This window comes from Manis javanica, chromosome 12, assembly GCF_040802235.1.
Source record: "Manis javanica isolate MJ-LG chromosome 12, MJ_LKY, whole genome shotgun sequence".
Taxonomy (NCBI): Eukaryota; Metazoa; Chordata; class Mammalia; order Pholidota; family Manidae; genus Manis; species Manis javanica.
Genome location: NC_133167.1, coordinates 17,503,283 through 17,523,443, shown reverse-complemented (window position 1 = coordinate 17,523,443; position 20,161 = coordinate 17,503,283). Strand labels below are relative to the sequence as shown.

The 20,161-nt window shown below is 47.8% G+C and overlaps 1 protein-coding gene across 2 annotated transcripts in view; it reads left to right on the top strand.

The window, feature by feature from the left end:
• The window catches only part of PNKD (PNKD metallo-beta-lactamase domain containing), a 56,933-nt gene that overhangs the window by 23,742 nt on the left and 13,030 nt on the right, over positions 1-20,161 (top strand). Inside the window, exon 1 of one of the 2 annotated variants that reach the window (XM_037016014.2) lies at positions 14,635-14,866. The exons of the other annotated variant lie outside the window; for it this stretch is intronic. Within the exon in view, the coding sequence (XP_036871909.2) occupies positions 14,706-14,866 (161 nt within the window). The 5' untranslated portion in view covers positions 14,635-14,705. Of the gene's footprint in view, positions 1-14,634; positions 14,867-20,161 lie in introns of those variants that run through there. 2 annotated transcript variants of the gene reach the window in all.

The window sequence follows — 20,161 nt, the reverse complement described above, 5'->3', positions numbered from 1 at the left end:
CCTGGGTTCCGTTCAAATCTCTTTAGTGGTTGCATGACGTTGGGCATATTACTTACGGACACACAACACTGGGCATGTTGTGGAGGATTCACGTCCTTATCTGCAAACAGGGAGGTAATAATATAGGGTAGTAAGGATTAAAAATCTTGGTTTTCAAGTGCTTGGGACATAGTAAAACTTGTCAGTTGTTACTGTTTGTGATAGAAGGGCAGTGATTCAGTAATTTAACACAGCAGTTTGGCCAGCAATGTGATTACATTTGGAAGACTACACAGGTCCTGGATGGATGAATTCACAGTAGCTCTGGAGGCCCAGGTTCCAGCTGCCCTCGCACTCTGCTCACTGCTACTGTGGACCGTGGCCTCCTCGGTCATCCTGACCTATTGCAGGATTCCCAGCTTTTGAAATTCCCTCCTGGTCACAAAGTCTTCACCGTATTTCACTTGTATTTGTCTGAACAGTAATCTCCACTTCAAGGGCTCCTCCCTCAGACCACCATCTATCTCTCTAGCTCAATGACTCCACCCCCGACAATTCTGTGACCACCCCAGGATCAACGATCTATGCATCTTACTTCCACTTCCCTATCCCTCCCAGCCTCACTTCCCTCCTTAACCAGTTGGATCCATCATTAGAATTGCTCCCCTACTCCTTCATCCCTCTCTGCCCGGTGGTGCGCACAGGCAGAACCTCAGGTCTGCACCCACACGACTGGACGGAGGAGGAAACCACGCAAGGTGCTGACTGACCTCACTTTGAATTCAAGAAGACCCAGGTTCTTCACATCCATTCACATCGGCCTTCCCATCCTAGGTGCTCAGTCCACACTTTCTTCAGGCTCTTCAGAGCTCCAGCACCTTCTCTGCAGCCTCACTCTCAGCCTGGACCCTGCTTCCTTCATCACAGAGCAAAGAAAAGCAATCCGAATGCTGCCACCTCTATCTCCCCTTGGCTTTCTAATTGGGGACTGTTTCTCACACTGCAAACAGATCATGTGGGGATCTTGTTAAAATGCAGGAAGGTTGGGATGGGGCCTGAGAGTCCTGCATTTTTAATGAGCTCCCAGTGATGCTGCGCTGCTGCCGGTTAAGCACATTGAGCGGTGAGGTCATAGACATCTTCAGCCTTAATTTGTCCAACTCTTAACTCAACCTCCATCGCCAACCCCATCCTCACCCCCATCTGATTGAGGATTCTAGCCACTTCCTCTGTCTCCATCAAGGATGCAAGATGCTCTGGAGGGGCTGGAAAGAGGGATGTCAGAAGGAACCCCAGCCTTGTGAATGCTGCGCAATAAAAATAGGATGTAAGCCACATAAGGAATTTTAAATTTTCCAGTAGCCACATTTAAAGAGTAAAAACAAATAAGTGAAATTAATTTCAGTAATTTATTTATTTGACCCTACATATCTAAAAATATTGTTTGAACATTTAACCATTATTCACCTATTAATAATAAAAAAGTATTAAAAGGATTTTCTAAATGCCAAGTCTTTGAAATCTAGTCTGTAGTTTATACTTACAGCACATCTCAATTTAGATGTGAAATTTTCACCAGAAATATTTAGATTTTATAAAATGCACAGTTAGATTCACATAGTCAGGTTGTGTGTATATTAAAAACATATTTGAGTGTTTTACAGTAACTGAAACAAGTGCCAATTTTTTTATTTAAATTTAAGTGAAGTAAAACTAAATAAAATTAAAATTCATCTATTTGGTTACACTAGCCGTATTTCAGATATTCAGTAGCTACATGTGGCTAGTGGCTATCAGATTGGGCAGCACAGAACTATAGCAGTTATGCTGGCCCTCAATTGGGGGATAGCCCTGGAGGTTAGGGGCTCTGCTGGAATTCCTCTCGGACCCCATCTCCCTAGATGCCGGCACAGGGCCTGCACTCAGCACTTCTTACTAGGATATATTTATTCCCAAATCAAAAATTGGCCTCTAGGATGACACAATCAGTTCCCAAAAGTGACCACTAGGGGACAAGATCTGGCTGTCATCGCTTGGCAAGAAAAGGGGGATCCCTAAACTCGTTTCTAGGTAGGTGGGACATCAGTAGAGTGTTTTTCATATAGCTGGTCAGGACCCATTAGTGAAATCACTAAGTGGGTCATACCAACATTTAAAGAAAAAACAAACTAGAAAAAAGAAGAACATAAGCACCATTATTGTTTTGTGTAACTTTTAGTTTTATTTATATATGTACTGTGTATAGGTCTTGATGTAAAATGTCCTTCTTACTGTGAGTCATGATCAAAAAGTTTGAAAATCACTCTGAATCTCTCTTACCTACAGATAAAGAAACCACACCCACAAGCCGAGCAGTGTTGAGGCTAGGAAATGGTACAGGAGAGCTCCCTATACTGTTTTCTCTTTTGTTCAGATGTTTTAAGTTCTTTGTTATAAAAAGTTGATTTAAAAAGAAACTGGGCTCAGAGCAGTAAAATGGCATACTCGCAGGCTCTCAGAAGTGGCAGAGGCAGGACTCAAACCCAGTCCTTTCAAACTGATTCAGCAAGTACTTCCAGGGGGCCCACTATGTGCTAGACACATGTTAAGCAGTGGGGAGACAGAAGTAAATAAAATAAATACAGCCCCTGCTCTCTCTGAGCTTACAGCCCAGCAGGGAAGACAGACATTGGCAACTCATCTCACAAATAAATATATCGGAAAAGGTAGTACCTGTGCTGAAGGAAAATGGACTCGGCACCCTAAGAAAGCAGCACACGGGACCTCATGTGGGCTGAAGCCAAGGCAGCTGCTCTGAGAGGGTGGCATGGAAGGGCAGCCCAAGTAAGACATGCAGTGTGTGTGTGTGTGTGTGTGTGTGTGTGTGTGTGAGGGTGGATGACTGTGTGTATCTATATGTGTAAGTGTATGAGTGGGGGGTATGTGTGTGGTGGGAATATGGGTGTGTGCATCCATGCATGTAAGTGTGTGGGGTATGTGTGTTTGGCACAAGCAACCTTGCTGGGTTCCCACCCTCTCAGGGAGGATCAGTACTGTGTGTAGTGGGGTGTGGTGTGTGTGCATGTGTGGTGTGTGTGCAGTGGCAGGCATGCTGTGATCATTCTCCACTGAAGGAACAAGCTATATGGAGGTGGAGGTTACCCTGAAGCTGGAAGGGCTTGGGGTGTTCTGGAAGCTTCAAGGAGACCTGTGTGGCTGGAGAGTGGTGAGCACTGGGGCCTGGCCTACAGGGAGACTTGGAGGGTCGGCAGGGGCCAGATCTGCAGGACCTCTTGGGCCTTGTTAAGAATTTTGGATTTTGCTCTAAAACGAAGCCACTGAATGGTTTTTGATCAAGGGAGAGACATGATTTAAGTCATTTGGTAAGAGCCCCCTCTGGCTCTGAGTGGAGAATGGGTGGGGGTGTGGACCATGAGAGCAGGGAGGCCAGTTAGGAGCTGTCTGTCATCTATCAGGCCTAAACACCAGGTGAAAGGTGGGGGCTCCTCCACCTCCGAAGACTCAGTACCCCTCCCCCCATGGCTACCCCAAACCCATGTATCTTGTTTGTCCTCATTTCACCATCTCACATTCACCCCTGACATCCATCTCCACCCTTCTCCACTGTGCTTGGAGCTGGCCTGGGTGAACACATCGTGGGGCCTTTGTTCTCAGCTTCAGTTGGGTTTGGCCAGTGGGGAGCTCCACACAAGAGGGGAGGCAAGGAGCAAGTGGTGTTGGGTATTTGTTCTCCTTCGCCCTCCCCAAGGGTCTCCACGGACTGGTTCATTCCTCAGCCAAAGGTTACAGCTCCAGTCAGTACAGAGCCCTGTCCACACAGCTCTGTCCTTCCAAGTTCTGTCCCCATACCTGCTCCAGCCCCTCATCTACCAGGCCTAAAGGTGGTGCCAGAGCCCCACCGGCACTGGCCCTGGGGAACTGCACTATCCCTTGTGCGTCCTATCCTCTGCCCATGGCCTTGTGGAATCGTCCTTCCGTAAAGCTTTCCTCCAGCTACCAGATTGAATGTGACACATCTGTTTCCTGGCAGACTGACTGATCCACTCCCTGCCCAGGCTAGCAACACAGTATCAATGGAAAGAGCCTGAACTTTGGGTTCAGATAAAACCAGGACTTAATTTTGGCTTTGCCACTTATTAGCAATGTGATGGAGTATGTCACTTAGCCTCTCCAAGCTGTTTGCTCATCTCTAACATGAGGATAACATCACCTTTCTTACAAGAGCTGTTAAGACCAGGAAATAACACATACAAGGGCTGGGCCCACGCCTAATGCATCATAGACAATCATCCCCTCATTCTGCTCTTCTTCCTTCCCCCACAACTGAGCAAACACTTATTACTGTCAAGGGCAGCACTAGGCATGCACTGATGTAAGGGTGAGACCCCAAGAAACCCATCTTTGCCTGCAGGAGGCCACAGTCCTATAGAGATACAGTGGCTCCGCCAGTTGGCCTGACCCATAATTCAAGGTGGAAAGTAGTGAAGTTACTTTTCAAGACATACATTTATTTTTGGCTGCTATGTAACAGGCATTTTTCAGTCTGGAGATACAGCAGCAACCAGGCATTGCAAACAGTTCTCCTCATCAGAGAGGACTTCAAAGGGGAAACTGAATTTACTTTTAGCTTTAAAGGAGTTGTACTCAAAGGTAGGGCACATCAGTCTCCTGGGGACTGAACCCACACTCCTCCTCTCCTCCCCCTGGGAGAGCGTGCAAAACTCTCCAGACTGAGAATCCCAGCCTTAATTAGTTACAGCTGCTTCTGGGAGTACATTAGATCACCTTGACTGTGCTGGGACAGAAGGCACCTGAGAAGTGTGTCTTAAAGGATTTCTCCAGGTATAGGGGAGCAGAAAACCCAGGATAGTGAACAGTGTGGGATGGGGGTAGAACAGTGGAATAAAACACTAAAATAAAATGTAGCATAGCATAAAACACTAGAAAGTGAGGTTGAGACCACATTGCTAAATCAAGCAATGTGAATTTCATTGTGTAGACATTGTCTTTGAGCAGGAGGCTGCCCTGGTTGAGAGCCGGGCTTCCAAAGACTTTGTCTGATAACCTACATAAGGTGGTTGGAGGCTGGAGGTGCATGCAGTGGACCAGGTGTTAGAACTCAAGGGCCCAAATTTGGGTGATGTCAGTGGGAAATGGAAAGGAAGGATCATACCCTCGGCATTCATTCACAAATGAACGATCATTTGAGCACCCGCAAGGACCAGACATTGCAAGAAAGATACAAGAAACAATAACATCAATGAACATTTAATATTTATAAAGAGTACCTGCAGTGACCTGGCACCATGTGCCTTATTTGGGTTGTCACAGGTAATCTTTTAAATAGCTCTGTGCAGATTACCGGTCCCTTTTGCAGACAAAGAATCTGAGGCCCCCCTTCACCTGCCTCACCACACCTGTAGGTAATCAGAAAACAGATGGGCATTTAGATTTGAAACTTGAGAGGGAAGCTAAGGTGGATGCTCAAGTAAGGAGATCTATATCAAGGAATATCTAAATTCAGAGGAAAGTGAAGATAGAGCAGGAAGAGAAAGGGCCAAGAAATGAACTCCAAGGAACCAGACATGCTAACAATGGCTGCAGAGGAGAAGCTTGTGAGAGATGTGGGAGGAGACAGAAGGGAAGGAAAAGGAAAAGGAAAAGGAAGGCTCTGCCGAGGTTAAGTGACAAGGACTGAACAGAGACCAATAGGTTTGCCATCCAAGGGGTGAGAGCCAAGTTTTAGGGTGGAATGGTGAGGGCAGAAGCTCAGCCGAGTGGCCTGAGAATGGATGGGTTTTCAAGAATAAATAAGAAAACAACTGATACCCCATGAACCCACCAGTCAAAGATCATCACTGGTAGGATTTTAGATTCTTTGCTATGCGTTTGTGGTTTACAGCAGTCATATCAATTATACAAAGTATATACAGCTTTGTATCCTGTTTTCCCCCCCACTTTATATTAAAATGTAAAATTTATCCCCAATATTAGTTTGAGGTCATTTGGCTCCAAGTATCAACAAACCCAACTAAAAGTGGCTTAAACAATAAGGATTATTAGGCATGTAATTCAGACTGGTCAGTTCAGAGGCTTGGTTATATCTTTAAGGACACTGGTGTCATTCTCACATTTGGTCTGCATATTGGAATATCCTCTTAGGCTGCTTCCTCATAGTTCTAACATGACTGCTGTAGTTCCAGGCATCACAGGCAGATGACAGCATCCTGGAGCAAGAAAAGAGCACAGTCCTATTACATCCCTTTTCAATAACTAGGAAAATGGGCCTCCAACCCATTCCTCTCCCATCTCACAACTGTGTGACCTGGAGCAAGTGACTTGATCTCCCAATGCCTCAATGCTCCTATCTGTGAAATGGGAATTATAACTATTTGATTCATAGGGCTGTTATAAGAGCTGAGAGTTAATCTGTGTAAAACACTTAGAACAGTGCCTGGTGCATGATTTGTGCTATATCAATACCTGCTATTATTTTCTGGTGGCAAGAACTGCATCACATTCCTGGGTCTAACCAATTACTTGGCCAGGCTCAGACTAATCAAGGTCCACCCACCAGGGTGGGGAGGGGCTCACCTGGAAGCTTTGGCAAACTAGAACAGTGGTTAACAAGGAAAAAAGGGAGAGTGGAGAATGGGGATTAATCAACTAACAGACCTGCCACAGCTGTATTGTTTTTTAAAAAACCTTTATCAATATATGAACACAATTCTATATATGTATCTGGATTTTATTTATTTATTTTATTTTTTATTTTTAAGTTATTTCAGACTTACAATTATTGGCAAAAAACTACAAGGAGGTCCCATACACCTGCCAAACGTTCCCCAAATGTTCACAACTTACTTATCTACAGTATCAGCATCAGAACCAGGAACTCAACATTGATATAATTTTAGTAACCTCTCTACAGCTTTTATTCACATTTTGCCAGTTGTCTCCCTAGTGCCCTTCTTCTGGCCCAGGATCCAATTCAGGATCACGTGTTGCATTGAGTTCTAAATATAAATATCATTTAAAAGCCACAGAGAGGTTCACAGAAACTCACTTGTCCCTTATTGTTGGACCTGTGCACTGTGCACAGAATTTCACCCTTGTGTACATTTCCAATGACATCCTTTGGGGCAGATCTCTAAAGCAGAAGTCCTGACTGAAAGGATAGGAACATTTTTAAAGCCCTGATGCATTGAGAATTGCTTTCTAGAAAATTATACCAATGGATCCCCAACAAGCAGTATATGAATACCCATCTTTCCATATTCTTAAAAATCCTCAAAATTTTATTACCTTTTTTTAATCTTTTCTAGTTTGAGTGATAAAAATCATACCTCATTGTTGACTTGCATTCTTGGGTTTAACATTCTATGAGGTTTAACATTTTTTCACACATATAAGCCATTAGGAGTCCATTGTGTTTTCTCATGTATTAAGGTCCTTATATATTAAGTAGATTCACTCTGACAAATTTGAGGCAAATATTTTCTACAATTTTTTCGTTTTTTCTTTTGTTTGTGTGTGGTATGTTTTTTTTTTAACACATTGAAGGTTTAAATTTTTTTAAGTAGCCAAGAAAGTAACTCTTCCCCTTGTTAGGTCTGCAGTTGCTTTTTTTCTGAGTTTAAGAGTAGTATATGCCTATTAAAGTAAATCAGAAAAACACTTTTTGTTGTTGTTGTTATCATTAATCTACAATTACATAAAGAAAATTATGTTTACTAGGCTCCCCCCTTCACCAAGTCCCTCCCACAAACCCCATTACAGTCACTGTCCATCAGCGTAGTAAGATGCTGTAGAATCACTACTTGTCTTCTCGGTGTTGCACAGCCCTCCCTGTGCCCCCCCACACACTATACATGCTAATTGTAATGCCCCCTTTCTTTTTCCCCACCCTTGTCCCTCCCTTCCCACCCATCCTCCCCAGTCCCTTTCCCTTTGGTAACTGTTAGTCTATTCTTGGGTTCTGTGATTCTGCTGCTGTTTTGTTCCTTCAGTTTTTCTTTGTTCTTATACTCCACATATGAGTGAAATCATTTGGTACTTGTCTTTCTCTGCCTGGCTTAAGAAAAACACTTTTATTCCTTTTTAACCCTAGAATGTCTTCTACTATCCAGAGATTTGACATGTGTTTAATTTTATTCTAATTTTGTATGATTTTATTTTATGTCCCTAACACTTTAATTCACCTGGAATTTATTTTGGTGTACTCTGCAAGGGATGGGTCTAAACTGCACATCAGTTACCCAAGTACCATGTCCTTCTAGCACCATTAATAGCTATTCTTTCTGCTTCCCACTGTCTCCATCAGCTATTGTTGCAATAATATATGACAAGCAAATCCAAAACTGAGATGCATACAACAATAAGCATGTATTTCTCTCTTGTCCATCTGTGGGCAGGCTGAGTTTCAGCTGATCTAGGCTGGACTGGGCTGGGCTGGGCTGGGCTGGACTGCCTTCCAAGCTGTGAGTAGGTCTGCTCAGCTCCATGTGTCTTTCATCCTCCTTAGACCAGCAACTGCTTGAGGGATATTCTTGTGGCAAAAAGTACGGACACACAGACCAAGTTCAACCACAGCAGCACATTTAAGACGTCTTCTTGTATCATGTCTGCTAATATTTAACTGGCCAAAACAAATCAAAAGACCAAGCCCAACATCAATGACCTGGGAAAATATATTTCACCTCTTGAAATGCTGAACAGCCACATGCAAAGGGTGTGTTTACAAGGGGAGATGAAGAATTGAGAATTTAAATGCAATCTACCACACCCAGGGAGACAGCCTTTCAGGAAACTTTTGGTTGAGTTGAGATAAAGGCAGAACAGAATCTATAAAGGGACCCAATGTCAAGGGAAGATTTGAAGGCAGGGAGATAATCGAGTTTGTTCACAAGGTGAAGGGAAGTGGCAGTCAGGAGAAACACTTAAAGATATGAGCAAGCAGGGCTACTAGCACTCCCTCTAAAAATTCACATGTAAGTAGCAAAATTTGTAAAGGGGTGGGTGGGCCCAGAAATTATTTCCTCTAAGAAGGATATTGACTGAAAGCAAAGGAATTTGTCTGAGGTTTCCAATAACTACCGTGGATAATGAGAGATCTCAGCCAAGTAAAAGCACCATCAAGCATTGGTGTGCAGGGTCCCAGGAAGACCTGCGTGTAGAGACCATGATTCACATGGGAGAGCCATCTCCTCCCAACCTATCCAAGAGTTTGGTAGGCTAAGGTTGGGGGGACAAGGAGGTGAGGAAGCTGACAGCTGGTGAGCCATTCAAGAGCTGAACCCAAGTTCTCACTGGAAGGGAAGAAATGTGGGCAGGAGGGCTGGAAGGGAACAAATGGTTTGAGCAGTTGGAGATGGAGGGGTACATGCAGTGGGGATGAGGGATTCAGAGAAAAGGAAACTAGAATTCAGGTTTCAGAGGTAGGGAAGTTCTAGGGGAGTCCAGCATGTAACCATGGGAGCAGGCTGTTGATGGCATTGAAAGCCTTGGAATTGAAGTCAGGAATTGAAGCCAAGGCGGAGTTCAGAATCATGTATGCAAAATGCAGATTTCTGCGCCCCAGCGAAGACCTACCGAGTCTGAATCTCTTGGCAGTGGGTGCCCAGCATTCTATATTTTAACAAGCTCCCAGATTGGTTCTTAGTTTCCCTCAAATTGGAGAACTGCTGAAAGAAAATGTTGACTGAGCTGTGCTTGTCAGAATTACCTGATAATAGGAATCAAGCAGCAAGACTAAAAACTCTAACTTCTCAGAGTCTGACCTATGTCAGTAGTTGGACTGATGAGGAGTGGAGAATTTTTAAATGAGGCCGTAGGAGCAATGATCTTGACCCAGAATGGCACATGCCCAGAGTAGGAAGCTGACGTTTCCCCACCTGAAGGCAGGACAGCAAGAGGGAGGGGGGAAATCGAAGATAAGTCATATTGACTCAGGACAGGGCAGGGTGCGAGAAGGCAGAGGATATCGGGGATTCGTTTCCAAACAAACCAGAGTTCCAGGGTGTACAGCACAGTGTCCCGGAGGGAAGTCCACAATGCGCTGGTGAGCTCGGGGTGGAGCAGGCAGATGAGGGGGCGCATTGATTGATGTGAGTAAGGCTGGGCTCAGCGGTGGCCAGAATATTAGCCATGACTTCAGGATTTGGCTAACTTTCCTAAACTGAACTAACTTCTCCACGCTGGTCCAGCAAGATGTCTCTTTCCTCTAACCCTCAAACAGCTCCAAACCATCTCACCTCCTTCATGATTCTGCCGTCGCCATCATCATGATCGTCAATACTGTGATTTCCTGAATGCCAGCCAAGCACCAGGCATCAAGTTTGAGCTACGGTAAAAATGAAAGCAGGCTCTCGGTCCTAAGGGAAGCTCCCAGGCCCTTTGGGAAGGCAGGATTCAGACATCAGGGATGGACAGACTGAGATGGCAGTTGGATAAAGGGCAGATTCGAAAACCCCCACTGCCAGGGACCTGGATGGAGGCGGGCTCTTTGTGATTTAAGCTCTACAACATCACATCATAGGCTAGAACTGCCCGACTGCAGTCACCTGACCCAGGTTATTAACAGGTCTCCCTTAGGAGAGAGGCAAAGGCAAACCCTAGCCTTGGCAGTTGCCCCCCAAGCTGCTAAGAGAAGGAAGTCATGGGCAAAAGTGTGTGTGTGGGTTCCTCAGACCTGGCTCTCCTGCAGCCTTCCCTGATGTTATGAAGCACTTTGGAGTCCTGAGTTGTGAGCATGGTGTGATTTCTGCACAGCTCTCCTGTAGGGACCCAACTCACCGGTCAAGACAAGAGGGCTCCAGTCTTCTGACAGTCACAGTGCTCAGCGGCAATAGTCAAATTATCATTCATTCATTCATTCTTTGTTTATGTCATTCATTCATTCATTCAACAAATACTTAACTAGGCACCTGTTCTGAGCCAAGCATTGTGCACATCACCAGGAATACAGTGGTGCAAAGACAGGCCCCCCACTGATTTCCTGAGGCTTATGCTCCAGCAGGGTGACAGGCAAGAATCACAAAATAACATCACACTGTGAGAAGTGCTATGAAGGAAGTAAAAAGAGTAATATAATAGAGAGTGGCAGGGTGGTCAGTGAAGGCCTCTCAAAGGGGGTAACATTTTCTTTAATTTGATATATAACTTATATGTAAGTGCACTGATTTTTAGCATACAACCTGGTGAGATTTTTTTTATTATTGAAGTATCATCGATATACAATCTTATATTGATTTCAAGTATACAACACAGTGGTTCAACAGTTACCCATATTATTAAATCTTCACCCTCACTATTGTGGTTACTGTCTGTCACCACAGGAAGATGTTACAGAAACATTGGCTATATTCTCCATGCTGCACTACCATCCCCAGGACCAATTTATATTATGATTGAGAATTTTGGTGCCCCTTTATCCCCCTCCCCCTCCCACCCACCCACTCCAACCACCCCCCATGGTGACCACCAGTCCCTTTCAGTGTCTCTGAGTCTACTGCTGTTGTTCATTTTGTTTTGTTTTGTTTTTAGATTCCACACATAAGTGAAATCATATGGTATTTGTCTTTCTCTGCCTGACTTATTTCACTGAGCCTAATACTCTGTAGGTGCGCCCATGTTGCCCCAACATGGTGAATTTTCACACTTGCTTACACCAAGTTTCTCACCTTCTGAACTACTGACAAGTGGGGCTGGACAATTCTTTGCTGTGGGGCTGCCCTGGGTACTGTAGGATGTTCAGCAGCATCCCTAGCCTCTCCCCACTAGACGCCAGCAGCACCCCCTCTCACCCCCACCATCACCCAAGTGGTGATCATTAAAAATGTCTTCAGACTTTGCCAAATATCTCCTGGGAGGCAAAAATCACCCATGAGAGCCACCACTATAAGCCACAGAACCACGATTCACCTCAAGATACAGGTTATTTCCAGCATGGAGGGGTTGGCACTTGAGCTGAGACCCAGTAGATGCCACCTGTTAAAAGAACTGGGGAAGAGTATTCCAAGAGACGGGAGCATGAGCAAAGGCCCCGAGGTGGGAATGAGCCTGGCATGTTTGAGAAACAATGTGCTGGTACATGGTGACAAGGGGAAGAATGGCATGTGAGGAGGTAGAAGAAATAGGCTTGGCCCCATCAAGAAGGGGCTTGGAGTTGGACATTTCAAAGAATATTTTTGAGTAATAAGTATGGAGATTCAAAGATGAATAAATTAAGTCATAGTCCTTACTCTTCATAAGATAGTAAAATCTTCAAGACTCTGGACACTGAAATAGACATGTAAACAAAAAAACATAACACGGGGTATTGCAATGAATGAAGGAGTATGTACAAGATCTAGATAGCTGGCACAAGGGGGTTCATGCTTAAGCCCATGCTGGGATGGGAAAAGCTTTCTTGAAAAGAGCACCCCTGATCAGAGTCTTTGGGGAACAAAGGCTGAATGGCCCTCCAGGCAACAGGCACAGCATGTGCAAAGTCACAGTGGTATGAAACAATATGATGGGTTCAGGGAAATACAACCAGTCAGGTATTACAAGGCATAAGGAGCAGGAAGCAGTAAAGAAGGAGGCATCTGTATCAGTCTGACTGGGACAGAAGATTCTCATGCGAGAGGAGGTGAAACTAAAGCAGACTTGGAGATGTTGGAAGTCTTCCACAACAGTCCAAGGGAGGGACAGATGGCTTCCTGAGCCTGCATGAGTCCCCTAAAACACCCCTACTCCCCACTCCTTATCCCCAGTCTTGTTCTGGCTCCATGTATTTCATAAAATGCCTCTTAGATAATTATCTATAATCTTATTCATGTGTGTTTGGCTTGAGAGTAAGGATTCAGTCATCTGTGTTCCCTGCAGACTCATGCCTGAGCTTGCATTTCTTGTTTCAGATGTGGGACTGTGTTTTAATTTCTCAATATAGTGCCTGGCACAGCCTTACCTGCAGAAAGGTGTATTGACAATGACATTTGATGAGGCTTCATAATTCTTCACTTTGCATGGATAGACACAACCTTAGGACACACAAACTCCCTTGGTCTGGAAGGTTGCCTTCTGCACATTCACTTGTCAGCCTTCTGGCCACTCTGCTTTTGCATCATACACAAGCGGGAAGCTAACAGCAGGAGTTTAATTCCATTCTGTCTGATTTTTGTTTATTGCAAGCCCTTTTTGTGTCAGTCACTGAGAAGAAGCTGAATTGCAGGCAAGGAGACAGGGAGGAAGCAGGTCATAGGCTCTGGTGTTCAAGATGTATCCACGTAAGAGAAACTCCGTATCTGGGGTTTCTGAATGAAACCCAGGGTTAGGTATTGAGATTACAATTCAGTATGGGGATCATTTAACCCATCTCTTGGCTGTTTTGCAGGGTTAGGAAGAGGATGAGGCTTCCAATTCATTGTGCGTAATCATGGGGACTCAGCTTTTAGATCCAGCCATCTGATCAGAGTGTATCAGAAGGAGAGAGAAAAGATGTGATTTGGAGGTCAGGTCATCTGGCCTCTCTGCTCAGCCTGGGCAGAGCACAGGCTGTAGGGAAAGAAACAAGAGCGTTGCCTCATTTGCTTCTCTCTCCAACCATCTCCCAGCAGGAGAGAGCTAGCTCGACTGTTGGCAGCATTTCCTTCCCTTCCTGTGCTGGGCCAATGCTAGGGCTGGAGCCAGGAGCCCAGCCCTAGCCCTGGTTTGCCCAAATCTGTAGATGTCACCACCTGCCATTACACCTGTTTCCATCCAACTGACTATAACAACTGGAACCCACTGGGAAGGCAGCAAGTGCCAGGGAGCAGTTATGTGGAAATCCCACCTTACAGGGCTTGGGAGCCTGATTACCTTGGTCCTAGTCCTGTATCTGCCATCCACTGCTGCATAACCTTTTTGAGTCATGCCCTCTGAGCCTCTGTGGCCTCTTCTTATCCTTCAGGGCATGGCTTACAGGTCATGGAGGCTCTCCCACATCTAAATTGGTCCTCTCTGCCCTCCATATGTCATTGCCCCCTCTGTTGGCTTCCTTTGTAGCACCATGAATTTTAATCACATACAGGTATGTACCTATGTGTGTTATGTATATACATGTGTGTATATATAAACATAAATACATAGATACAATTACATTTGTTTGCTTATTTTGGTTTCTCTGCTAGAGTCTAGATTGTAAACTCCAGGAATGCAGAGACTGTGTCTTTGACTTTAGCATCCTCAGAGTCTAGCACAGTGCCTGGTACATAGGAGGACATAGAAAGTAATTTAGTGAATGAGTAAGTGAATAGTAGCTGATCCACATGATCTCCTGGATTCCTTCCAGCTGAAAAAGTTTATGAGTCTGAGGTTTCCTGGCAAGAGGACCATTCCAGGGCCTCTCCCACAGTCCCCAATTGAGGAAAGGTGAATAGGTGTGGGGCTCCTCGTCCCCACCCAGGACGCGGGCGGTGGTGCCCCAGGATTAGCGCCGGTCAAAAGCCGGCTCCTCAGGCGGGGCCAGGCCGCCTCCAGACTGCTGGCCTTCGGGGAGAGCGCCCAGCCGGGGGAGGCGAGGGGGCGGGCTCGAACGCCGGTCAATGGGCGGGGCGGCCTGACAGCCCCCCGGGTTCCGACAGCCGGCGCAGGGGGCGGGGCTCCAACCCAGCAGGTTCCCCGCGTGGGGGCCTGGGCCGAGCTGTCGCCTAGCAACGCTCCGCCCCGCCCCGCCCCCTGGTTGGCCGCGGGCGCCTGCCCCCAGCATGGCCTGGCAAGGCTGGCCTGCGCGGTGGCTGTGGGTCTCCGGCTGCGGGCTGCTGCTCCTCGTCCTTGTCCTGCTCGTGAGCCCCCGCAGCTGCCGAGCGCGGCGAACCCTCCGTGGCCTGCTCATGGCGCGCAGCAAGCGGCTGCTCTTCCGAATCGGGTTAGTGCCGGCTCTGGAGGCAAGCGTGGCTCGGGAAGGCAGACGCACTGCAAGCGGAGAGGCGGGGGCCGGAGGAAGGCTTGGGGGTTTGGACAGGGCAAGGGCTGGGAGATCCAGGGCCAGCGAGAAGAGCGATCAGAGAGGCAGGCTGGAGACCCCCTGATTTGGGGGGAATTAGGGAAGGAAGGAATTGGGGGACTGGAAAATTGGGATGGTCTGGGGAAGGAAAACTGGAGGGGCAGGCTAGAGTAGCCAGGGAAAGGGGGCGTGAGAGGACATCTGGAGAAAAGAGCAGGTGAGTGGCTGGAACCCAGGAAGCTGGAAAAGGAGGGTGAGTGCAGGACGCCTGCCCCCAGGGCCTCCTGGTTGGCGGTGTGGGGGAGAAGAATTGCTTCAGGCCATCTAAGTGTCACTTGAAACTGCCAACTCCTACCGTGTGTCCTTGTCCCTCTCCCCATCACCCAGCTCCCCACCACACAGTGTAAGCTCTTCTGTCCCAAGTGAGAGTTCCAACTCTACGTCCATCTGTCCCTTTCCTTCTGGCCTCCACCCTGGCCCTTGGCCTAAGCCCCAGGCTGTGAAATCCGACCTTACTCAGCCTGAGTTGTCCAGGTTCTCCAACCTCCAGTGACGTTTTCGTCCCCTCCCACCAGACCTCACTCATCCCTTCCCCCTATTTCTGCCTCTTCCTGGGCCAGGCCAAGTGGTAGCCAGCTCTGTTCTGCCACCGAGACTCCAAGAGGCAGAGAAGGAAGCACAAGCAAACGGCTTCCTAGGGCCCCTGTGCCGTCCCACTACCAGCAGGGCAGGAGGCAGGAGCTCCAGCGCCTGTGTAAGGCCAGTGATGTTGGGGATGGGACTGTGGGAGCCCTGGCCACAGGCCAGGTTTCGGGGAGAGCCTAAGCCTGGGAACTTCCTGAGCTTCAGAGAAGACATTGTACAATTCACCCTTCCTCCCAGACCACCTCAGAGATCCCAGCAGCTTCAGCCCCAGAATTCTCTGAAACAGAGATATGAGGACATAATGGGGGAAAACTGGAAGAACCTGGGGGTAGGGAGGGTCTTGTGTGTGTGTGTGTGTGTGTGTGTGTGTGTCTTTTGGAGCATTCACATCTCTAATAGCTCAAATATTGGTCACATTCTCAATAAGGCTCCAACCAAGTCACCATGGCTCTGCAAAAAGCGTTAAAATAATGAAATTTACTTATATTTAAATATTTTCATACTCGAGATTTAAAAAATTTTTTCACCACAAAATTGCTGGGAATTTTACAGCTCTATTTGGAGAGGGATTTTTAAATCTCCTTCTAGCTTTCAAAATGGGTAACATTGAGGTCATACAAATGGACTGAGGAAGTGGAAAAATGGAAGTTTTCATAAGGAACCAGAATCAGAAGTCCCGAGACTGAAATTCCCAAGATCGCCATCTCAGAATCCTGAGGGCTTGGGTATCCCTGCAACTTGAGATCTGGGAGTTTCCAAATCCCAAAACTTGGAATTCTCAGAGAGCTTCTTGGAATTCAGCATTGTTGTGGTCTTTCCTGTGTCTAGATTTCAAAGGTGCCTTGGAATAAACCCCCCAAATTTGCAGAGCAGAAGGGCGTGCCTGAAATCAGAATTCCAGATCCTGCCCCTCCATGGTCTTGGAAACAATCAGTCCAGTCCCTTGGGGGAGAAGCAGCTGGCTGCTGGGAGGACAGGGGGTGTTGGCAGGAAATGGCCTGGGGGAAATGGGCAGGTGCTGGTGCTCTGAGGGTGCCTCCAGGAAGGATGGAGAGGGAGGGGGACGGGATGGGACGGGACATGATGTGGAGGGGCAGATTGCATGGGTACACTCCACCCTAATTGTATGTCTGCAAGGGCCACAAATAGAGGATTCTATCAGGGGCTGGAAAGCAGACGATGGAAATACCAAGAGAGGAGAGATTGTTGTCATTAATAACAGTCATCACTGGTGTTTGACAATTTTATAAAGAGCTTTCCTCAAACATAACCACAATTGTCTTGAGATGGGAATAAATGGGCACAGTAGAGAGTGGATCCCAGCTAACCTCGGTTGTGAGGTAGACATACACATCTGGGACTCTGCAGGACTGGGAGACAGAGTGTGCAGTAGTAACACACATAGCATGTTGGGTAGGACAGATCTGCTTTTGAATCCTAGCTTTGTTGCTTAGTATACATGGGACTGTGGCCAAATAACTCAGCCTCTGGGGTGCCTCAGTTGTTTGCATCTGTAAAATGGGCATGGCAATAACGCCTACCTCATAAGGCTCCTAGGAGGATCAAATGAAATTGTGTGTGCTAAGTGCACAGGCCTGGCTCATAGTAAATGCTCAGGAAATGTTAACAGCTGCTCATTCTGTAGCATGGGGGATGAGTGGGAGGGAGGGTAAATGACCCTGGCCAGGCTCCTTCTGGAGCTTCTTACTTCTACTCCTGTCTTCCAAGCCTGTCTTGACCACCCACCCATAAAGAAAGCCCACATCTCCTCATTCATTCAGTAAACTCTTAACTGCCTTGTGTCGGGATGGTGGGATTACACATATGAGCAGAGGCTGGCTGCTGTTCTCAATGAGCAGGGAAAGGAGCATGTGAACAGGGACCCAGACTGTGGCAAGAGGAAGGGTGTGAGAAGTTCCCGGGAATGATAGGATGTGTCTGAGGAGGATGTGCCTGGGATCAGGAGGGTGGGACTCTCCCATGTGTGCTCCTGCTTTGTGCCTCAGTTTCCCTTTTTGCCCCTCTGCCTCTCAGAGATGGCTGTGGGGGTTTTGCAGAACAAGGGCCCTGAGCAGAGCCTCTCTGCAGACGATGGGTGAGCAGGGAGCAGGCTGGGCTTGCACAGGGCTGGGAATGTCTTGCAAAGCTGGGAATGTAGATGGCAGCCAGCCTTTGGGGATGGACAGTCCTAGCTGCCAAAGCCTCCCTCCTTCCCTGACCAAGTGCCCTCTTCATTCATAGGCATAGAGGCTCTCTCTTAACCCTCCTGACCCCAGTAAAACCAACTCTCCCCAGGACAAATCTTGCTTGCTGCATTTCTACAAGAGGAAACTTTTTTTCTGGGGCCACTGGCTTGATCTCAAGGGGTGGCAAGAGTCATGGGCCCTTGAGTGAAGGACCCACCTACTTGTGGCCTGAATGAAGGCCAGGTAGAGGCAATGGGCTAGGCTGTCCACAACATGGCCTGCAGGAGGGGAGCCGGGCCCTGTTCCTTTCTGTAGGCCTGTGGGACTGTGGAGACCTGCAGTCCAGCATCCACAGCCACCCCTCTGCTCTGCCCAGAACCCGCTTCCCCTCTGCTGCAGGGTTCGTTTCCAAAGATGGCTCTCTTCACCAAGACACCCTGCCCCCAGAATGCCTCACCCAGGCCTTTGGAGCCCTCCCATACCCCCTTACACCTGCCCAATGCCATCTTCCCAGGCCCTGATCTCTTTCTGGGGCCTGGCAGACCTTCCTTCCTCCCTGGGTCTCTGTACCTGTCAAATCTTCTTGTATTTTCAAAGCTCACCTTCAAAATATATCTACAATCTGAACACTTATCCCCACCCTCACTACTACCATCCTGGGCCAGCCCATGGTTATCCCTTACCTGGCCTCGCAAACTGACTGCTCCTTCGGCCTTTGTATCCCCCGAAAAATTCTCAGCACAGTAATCAAAACCAAACTGTTGAAATTTAAATCAGAAACACGTCATTCCTCTGCTCAGAGAAGCTTAAAGGCCCTATGTCACCTGCCCATGCCCCACCTCACCTTTTCTACTCTTCACATTGCTCATTCTGCCCCAGCTACTCAGGCCACTTGGCTGGTCCCCAAACACTCCAAGGCAGTCTCACCTGAGCCCTTCTGCTGCTGTTCTCTCTCATTAGAACGTTCCTCACCCAGATGGCCACAGGGCTTGCTGCCTCACTTCCTTCACATCTCTGCTCAAAATTCACTTTAGAGAGACGTGTCCTGACCACCCAGTGTAAAAGACCCTTTCCCCACCCCCCACCGCTGCATTCTCTATGCCCTGTACCCTGCTTTATCATTCTCCATGGTACATATCATGATACGACACCCTATATATTGACTTGTGTATTTACATATTGGTTTTATCCTCCAGCCAGAATATGAGCCACACGAGGGAAGACATTTCTTTCACCAGCATCCAGAACCTGGCACAGAGCTGGCCCTCATTAAATGTTTTTTGAATGAACGGAAAGCTTGGCCTGGGTACCATTTCCTCCATGAAGCCTGCCCAGCCACCCCTGTCAAAATTCAGCTCTGCCTCCAGTGTGACCCCTGGCACTGACTTCCTCCTCCAACCTTGCATTCATATTCTTGCTTGCTCTTGACTTAGGTGTTCCCAGGTCTGACTTCTCCATGGGACTCCCACAGGCCTCGCACATGGAGCAGGACTGAATCAAGGGGGCCTGGAACTGCGGTGAGGGAGAGCAGAGGAAAGCCAAAAGAAACAGACCCAAACCCTAACCAGACACAAGCCAGGAGCCTTGGCTGGGCCATGGCCTGGGATTGCAGGCACAGAGGCAGCACTAGTCAGGCCTCCGGGCCAGGACCAAGGGGCTGTGGGCCATGACTGTGCCTCTGGTCCTCCCCAGGGGCCTTCAGCAGCAGCTCTGCCCCCTCCAGGCAAGATGGGCAAAGTCTGGAGAGGACTACAAGGGCTTGCGGAAGACCACGCCCGGAATGGGCATGAAACTGCAGACAGGCCCCCGTTACCAACAGGGCAGGCCTGGGTTTAACCTCAAGCAGGCCGTACCTCTCTCCAGGGCATAGGGAAGTGCCCCCATTGCTCCCAGGCATGCTGGTAGCTTTAGGAAACTTGCTCTCTCCAGGGCCTTTTTAGTTGCCTCATTATCTTCTTCAGTTTCTTCAGTTTTGAGAAAGCGAAAACATTGAGCCACTCTCTGTTCCTAAAGGGCCTTGGAGAAGGCCCCCCCCACCCCCATCCAGTAGAACTCTGTGTCCTGGTGGCCCTCCAAGTCCCTCAACCCTCAGGCATTTCCGGATTTGGTTTCATAAAGAGTGTCACCTCATTTGTCAGATACAAAGCCTGGCAAGCCTGGCCTTGGGAGGCAGAAGGGGAAGCCAAAAAGTGTGCCCTGACCTGAGGCCTTACCAACCCGGCCTTGCCTCTTGGGTCCCAGTGAACAGCCCTCAGGCCTCTCTCCGGCTCTGTAGGATGGAGGAGGGGAAGAAGAGCTGCATTGTGTGTAGCCACTGTGTGGGTGGGGGAGGGGCGGCATGTCACTGTCCCCAGCTGTCCCTCTCGGCCTCCCGTGGGGCTAGAGG